Here is a 15,509-nt window from a genome sequence, read left to right on the forward strand (position 1 = left end):
AGGTATAACGACCACTGTCAAAAAAAAAAAAAAAAAAAAAAAAAAAGTGACCAGATTTTATTTTTGTGGCAAAAAAGTGTAATTTTTTTTTTTAAAGGTCAACAGCAAAAAGCTAGAAATCTGCTCCAAAGTTTTTGCCGACCAAATTCTTTAAATCATTAAAACAACATTATGGAGTAACAAACTAAAAGCCAGCCAAAATTTTGACTAAAAAAAACTTCATGTAAGGCCAAGTCATTTGCCAACCAACTATACAAACATTTTTTTTTATTCTTTCTTTTTTTTTTTAGACGCATTCTACAAACAAACTTTATTTTTAATTTCTTACATCACTAAAAACTATTCTATAAAAAAATTAATAAAACACAGATACCATGAAAACCATGCATTGTCAAACATTGTGCTCGAAAATTGACTTTGGTTGTTCCTTGTCCTCTTGGCACGCGAAAGGCTATCAGTACAAACTGGAGCTGACAGAAAAACAAAGGTATTGTACTCCATACAAGAAGATTACACGCTCTTGGCTATGGACTCTTCTACAGACTCAGCCGGAGTGGCACTGGTAGCAGGAACTTCAGCGATTTCAGGAAAGGGTATGGAAGCGCAGCAGTGATAGTAACCATTATCATCATATAAAAATCTTTGTGAAAGATGAGCTTCACGGATGAGATAATCACCCCATGCTTCAGACCCAAATTGCTCGAAAATGGGTGTGGCATCAAAAGAGTCTTTCCCTCTTCTGTTCCTCTTGTTTACTCCTTTCCTTTGTGTTGTATTCATCACAGTAGCATGCAGCTGCAGTTTACGGGAGCAATGATAATACTATTAGCGTTAAACAAACCAAATTAAATCATCTGTCATGCACAGCAATTTAGACGTTGGAGGGAAGAAACATAGAATGGAGGACTGCCAGACTAGACCACTGCCAACACTTAAAATCTGTTTCAATCACGAATTTCATATATGTACATGTAACAGACAGCTTCTGAAGCAAGTAGATGCAATTAAACATCCCAATTACAGTTACAGACAAACACTACAAAACACTCATACTACAGATAAACCAAACTGAGACAAACATGGTGTACATGCAGTCAACAGAGATGCAAGAAACGAAAATTCCCGCCATGCTACTTAATCCTCATATATGTTATGAAGATGGAAGGCTGAATCAAAAGTAACACCATCGGGCATCGGATGGCAGTAAAGACCATTCTTGGTGTTTTTAAAATGATGAAAGAAATATTGATATTGAGTATTAACACAGCTCAAAAATGCTTACAGGTGGTTTTATTTTTAAAACTCAACTGTCATTATCAGTCTTTTTCTGGTATATATAGCAGGAGAGCAAATTTACAAACGATAGAACATATGAGTGTCTTGTACGAAGTATATAATTAAGAAGTAAGCACAAAGACATAAGTCACAAAGTAATCATCAAACTTAAAATACCCCTTTCACTTCATTTGTGTTATTTTCTATGTTCCTGCAGCATAAATATCAATAAGTTCCAGTCCAAAGTTTGAGATGCCTTAGCATTATTCTGCTTTATGTTTTTTTTTTTTTTTTTTTTGAGGAAACATTCTACTTTTTGTCGCAGTTTGAAAGATGGTCACACAATAGTTTTCCAAACCCGCACAAGAATATTACTTGTAGATTGTAAAGAGCACTGGATTACTGATGTCAAAAGCAGGTTATAAGCAGAAAACTAGGGCATCAGATATACCTTTAACTTTTGCTTAGCATCTTTCTCAAGTACTAGTCCAGCTTTGACATAGGCATCAATGATGAGTTCTATAATAGCTGAGGAAATACTTAAGTGTTTTCAGGGATAAATAAAAAGTTAATATGTGGAGACATCATTATCATCATATATATCGAAGTATAAATCTTTACTTGAGAGCAATAAGAAGTTACTATGTGGAGACATCAATATTATTATCATATAAGTATTGTATTTAAAGAGAAAAGGAAACCAAGTAGTAAATGGATACGGCATGCACGATGAAGTCGCCCCTCATTACCAATTTCTTCAACGGGAGCATAAAGAACTTGAGCTTTGGTTCGAGATCCTCTCAAGCAATCCTGGAATCAAATAAGGGTTTCTTAAATGGTAAAATAGCTAAAATAAACATAGTAAACTACTGTAAAGGAAAGACAAGCAAAGAGAAAACCAATCACTAATGAGCCTTGAGTGAAGAAAGCATCAGCAGATAGAGAGTGTCTTTCTCTTTCAAGGCCAATAGCTAGTGCAGCCTAGTTTAAATTCATAACATAATACCAAATTCATCAGATCCAAAGCTACATAGCCAGTCAGAATGAGTCTTACCAGCCCTTTAAGTCTAATAAATAAAGGTCGATTGTCCAAGACCTCAATTAGTTCAGAGGAGATGCTCTGGATAAAATCACAAAACACTGTGTTACAGAAGAAAGTTTACAATAAAGAAATTACAAAAGTTTAACAAGATATACCTGCAAAACCTCCTTAGCTGCATTGACACGTCCCTTATTCCATAACTTCAGCATTACTACAGTTAAGTGAAATCTTTTTGGTTTGATAAATATAGATTTATCAATTCCCAGTCCTGCCAAAGAAAGGAATAGAGATATCAAATACAAGAGATAACTTGGTGTAAGTTGATGCATGTCTATTGCGTCAGCCGTCAGGTCATCAATAAATAAGATTTTCACCATCAAAATTATCCCAATTGCTCTCTAAACAGGCTACCATCCTCAGCAGGGTACGAAGTCTAATGTATGTAGCCTTATCTCTAATAGAACAGAGAGGCTATTTCCAATCTCTTAATTCATCACACAACAATATATAAAAAAATGCAAATACTATTATTAGCCATTTTTATTTATTCCATTAACATCCAACAACGATATAGTAGTAAGTTTTTTTTAGTGAGGTATTGTCTCTTGATCAGCCAATTTTGAAACTACTTGTGTATATGGTTGCATTGATCTTCCATAGGGCCTTTGTCTCTTGAGTAATGAAGACGGCTAGAGTAATTAACAGATTCTTTCCATGAGAAGGCTCAGTATGTGGGGTGGGGGGTGAGAGAGACAATTTTAGATGTGGTTTCAAATTTTCCTACAACAGAATTTATATAGGAAAATCAACAGGATGCAACAGAGGAAGTAGAGAAGAATCTTGTACCAGAAGAAGTAGAAGACTTTGATGTTTTAGGTGCATAGCTTACAAGAGGTATGTCCTTTGTATCTCTTTTAAAATTATGTGTGTCGTCAACTTTAAGATTGGCAGCAACATCTGGTGCGTTTACAGGTTTTACACTTTGTTCTTCATCTCCAGAAGCCTCAACACTTGAATCTACATCCATAGTCCCATCTGCATCTTTAGAATCACTATATGCCAGTACAGTGGACTGAAATCTGTTGAGTTTATCAACCAGTTCATTGTGTATGGCTAATGGAAGCGAGATCAAGTGAGAGAAGGTCAAAGCTGAAGAATTAACAGCCTGTCATCCAGAAAGAAAGAAAAAAAAAAACAAATGATACAACTTCCATGTTCACAATGTAAATGTTAATGTTTGAGGAATCTGATTGAGCAGGAAAAAAAGACAAGTATCGAAAGGAACAAGTAAACAGAATTTTTAACAACCAGTTGGAGCTCATAGCAGTCATGTTGGGCTTTGCTATAGATATCATAGATTTTGTCAAGCACAGTATAATAGTAAGAAATGGCAAGGTAGAATCCGTAGAAAGACGGAGGGAGTACTATCAAATTATCAAAACCTGGTAAGAATTATTTCAAAAGCAGGAAACAGCTTGATTATAGGTGGAAAATGCTTCCAATATTTACATGAACCACTGCATGAGACTGGACAAATAAATTGATTAGCAAACACAAACAACGCTTAGATACTGCTGCAGGGAGCGCAGGGGTACAAGAGAATAATAGGTCGCACCTGATCTCAAGGGTAACTTGCTTGGGAAGATTCAATGAAACTGGGATTATGTGTAATTTAATTTTATTGGTTTATAAGACAGCTTATCCACGTTGCTTGTACAACCCTTTTTTAACAAAGCAATTGGTTGCATCTGATTTATTCGTCAATAAAAACATAGGTGGAGATGACTCTTCCAGAATAAGTGCAGCAAAAGAGCACCATTGGTATCTTAAATGTACTCCCTCCACCTCATAAAAACTAGTCAAATTCTTTTATGATTCCCCCACAGGCCACAGTAGTTGTCAAGTTTGTATTAACTATATTGAACATTTAAAAATCACAAGTTGAAGAACAGAAGCATTTGATGGACTTGTACTATTAGAATTTAGAATCCATCCTAGTAAATTAGAACTGTGGAGTAAATTCCATGCAACTTAACAGTAAGTTAATGTACTTAATTCAAACAATAGTAAAGATGCATTCAGCATTAAATATGCCTAGCACCAAAACGATAATGCAAATGAGGGAGGGAAGCATCTGTTACAAAACATGATCAAGAGCATTTGAAATTATTCAAAATGGTAAATCTATCTATCTTGTAAAGACTGCAGACAAATCACAAGAAAAGTAACCTAAAAAGAAAAACAGATGTTTTAAGCCTCAGTGACTCAGAGAGAATTATAGTAGTCATAATACCACCACTCTTGTCTATCCGATATTGATGTGCGTAGATGTTAAAGGTTCTTTATTTTAAAAAAAAAAAAATAAAAATAAAAAAAAAAGAATTAAAATGAAATACAGTAAATTAAAATAAAAAGTCTATCTTTTCTTAACTGCTAACATACACATGAAACTTTAATGTTTCATTACTGCAACTTTGATGATCACTGTCATAACACTGAAACTTTAGCCACATTTAGCTTGCAGACATACAAACTGAAACACAACGCACAAGAATATGTACTAGACATAGCAAACATTTCCTTGAACCAATTGAAAAAGTTAATATGAACTTGTGCGAGAATTTCACCAGGATATTTTATTGACCTTCTGAACATACCATCAGCTAAGCTAGAAGCCTAGAAATGATTAGAGGGTGAAGGGATCATATTAATACTCTTGCTCTAGATATCAAGATAGTAAATTCTAGCAACAATATTTCTGCTAAATGCTAATGATCAATGAAGATGTATTTCCCATTGCTGCAAATTAGCTATTTCCATGAAACCAAAAAAAAAATAATTTCTAGACAGAACATTTGATGATGATCAACCGACCTTGTCAATTATAGCCTGGATTTTTTCTGAAGCTTTGGTAATTGCATCCATGGAATCACCTTCAATTACTGAAACAAAAGTCATTGTCAGCTTATAAAAAAGGAAAATAAAATAAAAGGAAGTAATGGTAAGTAAGCATGCTTTAAAAGGAAGCTTTGGTAACTAAGTATGCTTTCCAGGAAGAATAGAAGAGGTATTTTTAGGACAACTAATATTAATTGTGTATAATATAAGAGAAGATGTAAAATGCCAGAAGCCTGGAAATGCTTTAACAATACACTATATCTCTTTCATTAAGGAAAAAAATTTTAAAAAAAATAAATTTAAAAAAAAAAAAGAAAGAAAGAAAAAAGGAAAAAAACAATACTCCATTTTTCACATAATTGAAGACTTTTTCAGAATTGATTCCAGTTTCACGGTAGACTGAAGAACATGTAATGAAAAGCAAGGGCACATTTAGCAAAAATCTAAAACTCCAAGAGTTACTATTCATTTAAAGATGTGTCAAGTATCAACTATAAGTTTGAATGCTTAAGTGTTGACTTGCCATCTTGGCAGAGATAAAATGAAATGATAAATCAGTTGCTTCCGTAAAAGAGTTGCTTTTGTATAAGAGCCAGTGAGAATCTGAGTAATTTTTGCCTAATTTCAGATTGTTGTTAGAATTGATGAATTAAAATCTAATAAATTCAGCTCCACATGGAGCAGTTTAGTTTGAACTTAAGTACATCAGGTCAAAATCCTTAACAGCACAACTGATTAAACAATATTGTTGCGCGAACTTAAATTTTGCATATGTAAGATGTAACCGTGTCGATGATGAAAGCAGCTTGCTTTTGAAGTGATTGAATTTGATAGGTTAAGTGCTGCAGCAGCTATCTTCTATCGTCAAATTCTCCAGTACTTATTAATAATCCTATGTGCATACTCTAATTTTTAGATGGCATTATAGTGATGGTACACTCTTCCAGGTCTTCCTAGCAGTGCTCGGTGCATAAAAATATGGCTACTGTACACCCATATGATTGAACTAATTAATACTCAGGAGGCACTTTCAACTGTCATAAATATTCACTACCAACACGACTAAACTATATTGATCATTTTACCACTTGTTAAAAAGCATAGTGACATATACAGGAGAATCATTCTTTCAATTGATAGTAATGCCATTCTTAAACGGCAGGGGTCCCTCACTATGATGATTGCCTATCATTGACAGGAGAATCATCCGTTACCAAACTATTATGGCTTCAATATGACAATTGGCATCATATAAACTTATAAAGGGGGGATGAGAGAAGAAGTATCCATTACTAAATAATATGATATCACATTGAAACAGCTTTAACTAGATTCTAAAATTTTAAATACAGCCAATACAGCAGCTACCTTGTACAGTTGTATGACTTATACTAAAGGCAAGGTGTAGGATCAACCGGTCAATAGGGAGGTGTGAGGTCAAAGTATGCAACCTTATACTGAACCAGTGTAAAGCTGTAGGGAGGCTGTATTCAATACAATTCTAAACCTTATAACAATAATTAAAATTTAAAGCAAATTATCAAGAACAAGGTAGCTCAATTAATTAGCCACAAAAATCAACAGAATGTAACATTCCACCAGGAAGGTGCAGGATAAAGAGGCAACTGAAAGTTAAGAATTTTCTGAAGGGAAAAATTATCAGTCTTAACTTCAATATATGTTTCCGAAGTAAGCAGCCTTAGCCATTGATAAAATGAGACAAGCAAATTTAGCTAGGGGTCCTCAGATATGAAAACGACAAAGAAAAAGTAAACAAGCATCAGGCAGTATGTAATGGAAATAAACAATGAACGAGAAATATACCAATAGAATCCTCATTCTTTGATGATGGAAATATTAACTTGACCCCCATTTCCTCCTCAATGCTTTCCCGCAAAGATTTACTGCAATGTGAATCAAAAATGAGGCAAAATAAGAAAAGAGCAGATAGAGCATTTAGTTTGTAGCTTCCCAGAATCACAGGGTTCACTTAATAAAGTATTAAACACCAATGAAATAAATTGATAATGTCGTTACTCTTTATATCCGATGAAACGCATGACAGAAGCACCTACCTGTAATAAGATAAGACAGCTCGTCAAGAATCAAGACAGAATGCAGCAAAAATCCATGTACATATTACATAATAAAGGAAGAGCAAGTTTGTCTTTAAATCATACAGTCGCACAGAAAGTTAACTTCAACATGTTACTTTCCTCAATACTTTATATGCACCACCAGACAAAAGACCAGGGAAAAAAATCAATCTTTGCTATATTTCATGCCCTCTTTTTCACAATCCACAATTAAGAACTCTAGAGGCAGATGTATTATAGATTGGACATGTCTGCTTCCTACAATCTTAAAAATCAATCTTGAAGTAGAAACCGAAAAAAAAATCAATTCTTTCAAAAACGATGTACAATAATAAGCAGCTAGATCAGTAGTCCGGAATTTCAGAAAAGAAAGAAAATAGATTATTTTAAGTATACCCTAGTGTCCTGCAATCTATTAACTCTTACTCATGTAAAGTAATAGCCAATCCAAAAAGCTCTATACCTACTTAAAATGCAAAAGGCTCATCAATTTTGCACGCTAAGAAAAATATAAAATAAAATAAAAAGCTACTGCAAAAAGAGACAGAAAACGTCAACTTTTCACTAGAGGCGTGAAGTTAAAAAAAAAAAAAAAAAAAAAAAAAAAAAAAAAAAAAAAAAAAAAAGTCATAATATTGTAATAGATATAGTCAATACCATTTAAATTCTGCAGATCATATATACAATTTAAAGAAGAACATATACAGCGTGCTAAAAAATAATCTGCAACCTCTCAGCCATCAAGAAAATTAGCCAAGAGTATTTAGCAATTTCCAGAACTTAGACTTTTTTAGCTAGCTCTTACATCAAAATGGTAAGGACGCAACAATTATAAACATCTTATGTAGCATTATAATAGACATAGAATCGTTTTTTAAGCAATCCATACATAAACAGATTAAAATGAATTAAAATAAATAAATAAGAAGCAGCCAGTTAGAAACAACTTTCGTGCAGAGCACAACCTCTCAGACATTACCAAAAAAAAATTAACAAAGAATACATGGCAATGTCCGAGAAAGCTAAAAAAGAGGATTTCTTAGCTAGCTCAGAAGAAAATGTGGCCATTACGAAGCATGGCCTTGTAAGACTGCTTTCAGTTTCAGCAGTATGCCATCATGGAATCATTGTTTGTGTATCTATGCACAGAGGCCCATCCCCCAAGAATAGGTCCAAAGAAACTTCCCAATGTAGTACAGAAGCATAAATCATACCTCAACCGAAACAGCAATTTTTTCCTTGCTTACAGTTGATACTTTTTTTGCATCACTAATTTCAAAGCTATTCTGCGCGACAGAACCATGGCTAACCTGGACACCTTCAGCTACACCAACCTCATTATTAGCTTGCAGAGATGAAGAGACTGTTGAATCATCTGCTGCTACCCCTACAGATACAGCACACTTCTCATATTCATTTTGTTCAATGTTGGCAATATTTTCAGTCTCGGTCATGATATAATCCAATGAGCAGTCTGAAAGTTCGTGAATATCTTAGTTTGTTACAAAAGCTATAAGACTTCTTAGAGTATTTATCTTTACACCTCTAGTAGATTCAACTTGATAGTCTTGATTAAGGCCAAGTACATATCTATAGATCTTCCGAGCCGACTAACAGCAAGATACATGCTATATTGTTGTTGCTGCTTCTGGTATTTCTGTCCTATTATATTTCACAATAGCCTTAAAAAGTTGAAGTTTTGAATTACAATTAGTTCTCTCTTATTCCTCTCAAGTGAAATCACAGTGAAGTGAATTTTATCATTCAATCGATTGTATCAACAGCTGCTAGCGCATCATGCAGCTTATAACTTGACAACAGAGCTTAGAAATTCGAAGCTAGAATCTGCAAGATGTAAATTCCGTAATGTATGTATGGCAGCTTAGGTAGGTCTTAAATGGTAAGGAAGCCAAAAATAAAGGTCTTTAATCAGACAATCCAAAGTCACTAGTTCTCAGAATAGGGGGGAAACAGGTGTTTGTTTAATGGAAAGCACCAATAAACAACCTTATTGTACTCTAGCTGTACAGTCCTAGTATGGGAAAATATAGCATAGCTGCTGAGGTTGACATTTAGAAATCCAAATTCCAAACAAACTACATCTCTGTTGTCTCTCACACTCAGCGCTTTATAAGTTAAGAAATGGAAAATAAAAATAAAATTTTTTAAAAAAAATATATATATATCATGGATACACAGTGTCTCTTGGATTTCATGTAAATGCATCTATGTACTTTCAGACTGGGTATGTCCAGAAGAGCCACAGCCCACAATGGATCACCTATAGTTTAGAGGACAAGCTCTCTAGCATTAAATTTGTTTTGTTGAAGTTTACTTAATTATCCTAAGATTTGATATAACTGTACTGATGTACTTATGTGCTTCAGATCTTGCTAACAATCGTCAAAAACTAATGGAGGGGTGCTAACTTTATAAGAAAAAAATTATGAGAGGACCAAGCAGGGCTAAAAGTTGAAATTTAGAAAGCTAAGTCTCTACAAAGCTGGAATTATGGGCCTTAATGGCCATCAAGCCATGGCTAATTATGATTTTGTATCTGCCAAAAGAAATCACGATAAACTAGAAACCAACTGCAAAAACACAAGCATTTATCAAAAAGAGAAAGATCTCAAGAATATATCTGATGCTGGAGAAGTGGAAAACCTACCATCATTCGAAGTGGATTGAGTACTGATCGGCCTCCAAACAGGATTTACTGCTTTCATCTTATTGTTCCAACCCTTAAAATAATGAATTCCCTTTGACGCACTTTCTTTGCTGAAATTGCTTAAGCCATGATAACAATGATATCCCTGAAAACAATAAAAGTTAAGTCAACAAAAATAAGAAGAGTTCTAGATAATAAACAAGTAAATACTGAAGCAAAAGATAAATGACGAATGCAATACTCAATAGCCATTGAAAATACACACTTGGCTCTATGAACTAGGCCAAGCAAACCCAATGCTCTATGGATTGAGTGCATTTCATTCAGTGAATGATCAACAAAGATCCACCATGGATTATACCTATTATTATATAGCAGAAATCCTCACAATGTGCAATCCATAACATATTAATCTTACTAAAACACTTTTGACAAGGTACTACCTTAAGTATATCATAGACCAAGTAAATCAATAGATCTTTTTTCTTGTAATTAATTACTTTTGAGTTGGAAAACCCATTACGTCATCACAAATACCACCCATGTAACAACTACAATTTTCATCCTACACCAAGGTATAGTTTCACACTTTTACACCCTTTCAAATTTCCCTCCCCATTTACTCATAAGCTAACCACGTTGGGAGGCAAATGCGAGAGAGTGTAAAATTACACCCGTTGTATGATAGACACCCATGTCACAACAAATAACGCGATATAAGCATATCATGGCGAAATTACACTGCAAAATGATCCCTCAAGCTAAACAAGAACACGCCGTAATTCGATGAAACTACACTAAGTGATTGCACAACACAAGGTGCTTTCCTCAAACTTCACATTAACTATAACTTCCCTAGAAGGGGAAAAAAACCCATTTATCAAAAAATAAACACAAACAACACAATTCCATAAACAGGTATCAAATTCAAGTATTCAACCACAACCCCTAAAATGTAAAATACTTATTTCTTCATTAAATCAAATAAATAATCACAAAAATAACAAATAAATCAATATAATGATAAACAAGAGCAAATATACTTGAAACCGCCCTGGTATATAAAGAAACGAATACGGATTTGTAAATTGCGAAGGTCGAGGAATTCTGCAAAATAAGAGAAAGAACAAACCATGAATTGGGGTTTTAACCCAGCAAGATTGAAGCTTTTTTACTCAAAAATAATCGTAAAACCGTTAATTTCGTTATTTAATCAATTACAGTATAAAGAGTTGAAGAATGTAAATCAAATGTAGTGATTTTTTATTTTACCTGAAGAAGAAAGCTCTGGCACTGGAAAGTGGAAACTACCATTTGATGATTTGAGTAATATAAAAAGCAGACAAATGATTAGAAATACGTAGTATCTTTAGATTACTGCCATCTATCGGTCTTTCCCTTGGATTTTGACCTTTTTTTTTCGGTCTAAGTTGATAATTAGGCATCTCTGAGCTGAATGGGACTAGAAATTATTATATACATCCGGATGTACCGTACACTCGTAAGTATTTGTTCTCATTTTGAAGATTGTTTTTCATTTAATCATCAAATGATGAGCAAAAATTAACATAGGGTTAGTTGGGTGTACGGCACACCCAGGTGTATATAATAATCTCTCGTATGGGACTAAAGTAAAGTGAATAATAATTTTTTTTTTTTTTTGAAAACAAAGTAAAGTGAATTATAAATTAATAATTGTAGTACTTCGTAATAATAATAATGGAGTAATAATCATCGATTTCCTCAAAATAAAATAATAATCATCAAATCGAACTAAAATAGCTTGAATTGTTTTTCAAAAAAATTGACTTGAATTGAAATAAAACGACTTGAATTGAACTAAATCAAACTTATAATTCAAAAGAACTGGGACTTAATATTGTACTTCGTAGTTGATAATAATTGATTAATTACTCATTCTTGTACATGGTTGGTCACATCATGTGGTCAACCATCATGGGGGTTACCTTGTAAGCGTTATAGACTTAGAGGGTTACTTTGTTAGCGTTCGTTATTGGCTTAAACGATCAATATTAAAAGGGTTACTCGATCAGTATTATAAGAGTTAATTTGTTCTTTCACAAGTAGTCACATGATGTGATCAGCCACACAAGACGTACGTAATCTTCAAAGTTATTTGATAATAATTACAAATGAAAATTAATATTCTCTCCAATCCATTCCTATATGTCCTTTTCTTTTTGAATCTAGACACTAAAATTAACTTTATAGAATCTACTTTACATTAAAAAGATTTAGGAAGGTGAATGAGAGCTAAGAATTTAAGGAGATAGCTCGGATTGAAGACATAATTCTTATGTATTCGTTGAAAGGGTTTATGTAGAATTAGGTAGAAATCAGCTTGCCTTCATTGATCAACACTGTCTAAATAAATAATACAAAGGTCTCTAGATTCCTAGTCCTAGATAAACATGAAAACTAGAGAAGATAAGGAAATAGAAAAGATATCATGACAAATAATTATTCTCCTAAATATATGTTATTTCCTAAATATATCCTAATACCCCCCCTCAAGTTGGAGCATTAGGATCGAAAATGCCCAACTTGGAAAGAAGTTTATCAAACTGTGCCTTTCCGAGTGCCTTTGTGAATATATCCGCCAATTGATCTTTGGTAGACACGTGACGGAGAAATTAAACCTTCAGTAATCGCATCGCGAACAAAATGACAGTCAACCTCTATGTGTTTCGTACGTTCATGAAACACAGGGTTCCTTGCAATATGCAATGCTGACTCACTATCACAGAACAATTTAATAGCTTTAGGATGTTGCACACCCAAACTCAACAATAAGCCCTTGAGCCACTTTTATTCACAAGTGGCACCATTCATACACCTGTACTCCGCCTCTGCAGAAGAAGTAGAAACTGTAGGTTGCTTTTTTGTCTTCCAAGAAATCGGTGATTTTCCTAGGAACACTAGCCAACCCGTCAGCGAGCGTCGAGTTAACAGGCACGCCGCCCAATCTGAGTCACACCATCCCTCCAAAGTGAGCTCACTATCCGAACGCAATAATATGCCTTGGCCTGGAGATCCTTTGAGATACCGAACAACTCTCAAGGCCGCCTCCCAATGTTCTATTCGTGGTGCTTGCATGAACTGTGACAAAATGTAAACTGAGTAGGCTAGATCCGGTCTAGTGACTCCGAGATATATGAGTCGTCCCACAAGACGACGATAAGCTTTCGGATTCTGTAGAAATTCGCCACTAGCATGAGCGAGTCTGTGATTTTGTTCCATGGGAAACCCACTAGGCTTTGCTCCCAATAAACCTGTTTCAGAGATAATATCCAGAGTATACTTTCTCTGACACAAAAATAATCCAGATGAACTACGGGCCACCTCAATGCCCAAAAAATATTTAAGGGAACCAAGGTCTTTCATTTTAAAACAATCACTAAGATATGCTTTGAAAACCTTAAGTGCAGCGGAATCATTCCCAGAAATAATGAGATCGTCCACATAAACTAAGACATGGATTTGAGTTTTGCCATTAGTATACGAGAATAAAGAATAATCTGAATAAGATTGGATAAAACCATACCATTTCAGAGCAGTTGTCAACTTTGCATACCAGCACCTAGGTGCTTGTTTCAAGCCATACAATGACTTGCGCAACCGACACACCAAAGAAGGATCTGAGCTCTCAAACCCGGGGGGCAACTTCATGTATACCTCTTCTGCTAGGTCACCATGCAAAAAGGCATTCTGTACATCCATTTGATGTAGTTCCCAACTTTTGCAAGCTGCGATTGCAAGAAAGGCGCGAACGGTAGTCATCTTGGCAACTGGAGCAAAAGTCTCATCATAGTCAATTCCAGCTTGTTGGTGATTACCGAACACCACTAATCGTGATTTAATACGCTCAATATCACCATTAGATAAATATTTGGTCTTATAGACCCATTGACTACCAAGAGCACGTTTCCCGGGAGGAAGGCGTTCTAGAGTCCATGTCCCATTATCCTCTAAGGCACGGATTTCTTCCTTCATAGACTTGCGCCATCCATCATATTTCATAGCCTCTTTGAATGATTTTGGGTCATTACCTTTAACAATAGCTGCAAGATATTTCCGATAATTGACAGAAAAATTGTCACAATTTATGTAATGTGCTAAAGGATAAGGAGTACCTGAGGAGTGACTGGAAGGAGAGGAGAGTGGACTATTAGCAAAAACCGTATGTGTCACAAAATCTCGATGAAGAACATTAGGAAACTTTTGGCGAAGACCACGACCCAAAACTTGTTCATGTGAGCCTGCTACCATGTAGAATTAGGTAGAAATCAGCTTGCCTTCATTGATCAACGCTGTCGAAATAAATAATACAAAGGTCTCTAGATTCCTAGTCCTAGATAAACATGAAAACTAGAGAAGATAAGGAAATAGAAAAGATATCATGACAAATAATTATTCTCCTAAATATATGTTATTTCCTAAATATATCCTAATAGTTTACAAGTATTATTTTAGCTTTGACTAGTCTATTGGCTTGTTTAATGTGTAATTAGTCTTATTACTTGATTTCTTTTATATATATATATATATATATATATATATATATATATATATATATATATATATATATATATACCAGTGCAGTTAATGCGCGCACCATAGCTATTAGCTAGTCATATCCAAAACTCTTTTGGTTTAGCTTTACGTCAAACAATTGGTTTAGTTTTACATCAAGCAAATATGTTTAGAGTATAAATGTCCACATACTATTTTTAATAGTTTAAAAAAAAAGTAATTGTCATTAGTTAGGGTTAATAAGTAAATTAATATTTTAGATGGAATATTTGTCCTACCACTATTCATTAAAGAAACTTGTACATATATATTAATGAGGCTATATATGTAAATACACATTTTGAAGGGTATAATTGGCAACACACTATTTATAAGAGTAATCTTGTACTTTTTATACGGTAGGGATATACTTATTACACATCTTTTTAGCACACTATTTAAGAAAGTGATTTGAATAAATAAATGTTTCAAACCATAACAGCTTTCCTCTTACCTGTAATATGTAAAATTATAATATGTAAATTCAGCAAGGTGAGTATGCACGACAAAATTAGAGTAATTTAATACTTCGTCCGTTTCAAATTAGCTTACACAATTCTTTTATCACATTTGCCAATATATAAATTCCTAGCGTGTAGAATATATATACTTCGTAACATATTCTTGGAACATAACCATCAGCTTAAGTGGTTAAGTTAATGGATCCTTTAACAACATTACCATGTTTTTTTTTTTTTTTGAACAATAACAACATAACCGATTAATAATTAATTCATGATAAAGTGAGTATATATAAAAATTAAATAATATGAGCACATATTTTTACATTGACAAAATTTTAATAAAGTGAAAAGTAAACTGTAATTCATAATTCCAAATTCATTGTAATCCTATATGCAATCAATCACCTTTTGTTTTACAAGACAAATTAAACAACTAATTATGTTTTAATTTCACTATAACTCTACTAGGGAAG

General features: G+C 33.9%; 1 protein-coding gene across 3 annotated transcripts; it reads right to left on the reverse strand.

Moving 5' to 3' along the window:
- Nucleotides 1–200: 200 nt before the first annotated feature.
- LOC145620197 (uncharacterized) lies at nucleotides 201–11,309 on the reverse strand. 3 transcript variants are annotated; one of them, XM_081674828.1, is made up of 13 exons: nucleotides 11,252–11,309; nucleotides 11,023–11,086; nucleotides 9,980–10,124; nucleotides 8,526–8,698; nucleotides 7,253–7,290; nucleotides 7,040–7,119; nucleotides 5,192–5,259; nucleotides 3,164–3,482; nucleotides 2,473–2,585; nucleotides 2,330–2,395; nucleotides 1,995–2,085; nucleotides 1,727–1,794; nucleotides 203–795 (listed from the first exon to the last, which is right to left on the reverse strand). In XM_081674828.1, exons 3-13 carry the CDS (start codon nucleotides 10,035–10,037, stop codon nucleotides 511–513), a joined length of 1,359 nt encoding a protein of 452 aa, XP_081530954.1. In that variant the 5' UTR covers nucleotides 10,038–10,124; nucleotides 11,023–11,086; nucleotides 11,252–11,309; the 3' UTR covers nucleotides 203–510. The 3 variants fall into 3 exon arrangements, with proteins under 3 accessions (XP_081530955.1, XP_081530953.1, XP_081530954.1); XM_081674829.1 differs by lacking the exon at nucleotides 11,252–11,309 and having other exon boundaries at nucleotides 201–795; nucleotides 11,023–11,116; XM_081674827.1 differs by lacking the exons at nucleotides 11,023–11,086; nucleotides 11,252–11,309 and adding an exon at nucleotides 11,112–11,129 and having other exon boundaries at nucleotides 202–795.
- Between the last annotated feature and the right edge of the window lie 4,200 nt (nucleotides 11,310–15,509).

Source organism: Chenopodium album, chromosome 27, assembly GCF_948465745.1.
Source record: "Chenopodium album chromosome 27, dcCheAlbu1.1, whole genome shotgun sequence".
Taxonomy (NCBI): Eukaryota; Viridiplantae; Streptophyta; class Magnoliopsida; order Caryophyllales; family Amaranthaceae; genus Chenopodium; species Chenopodium album.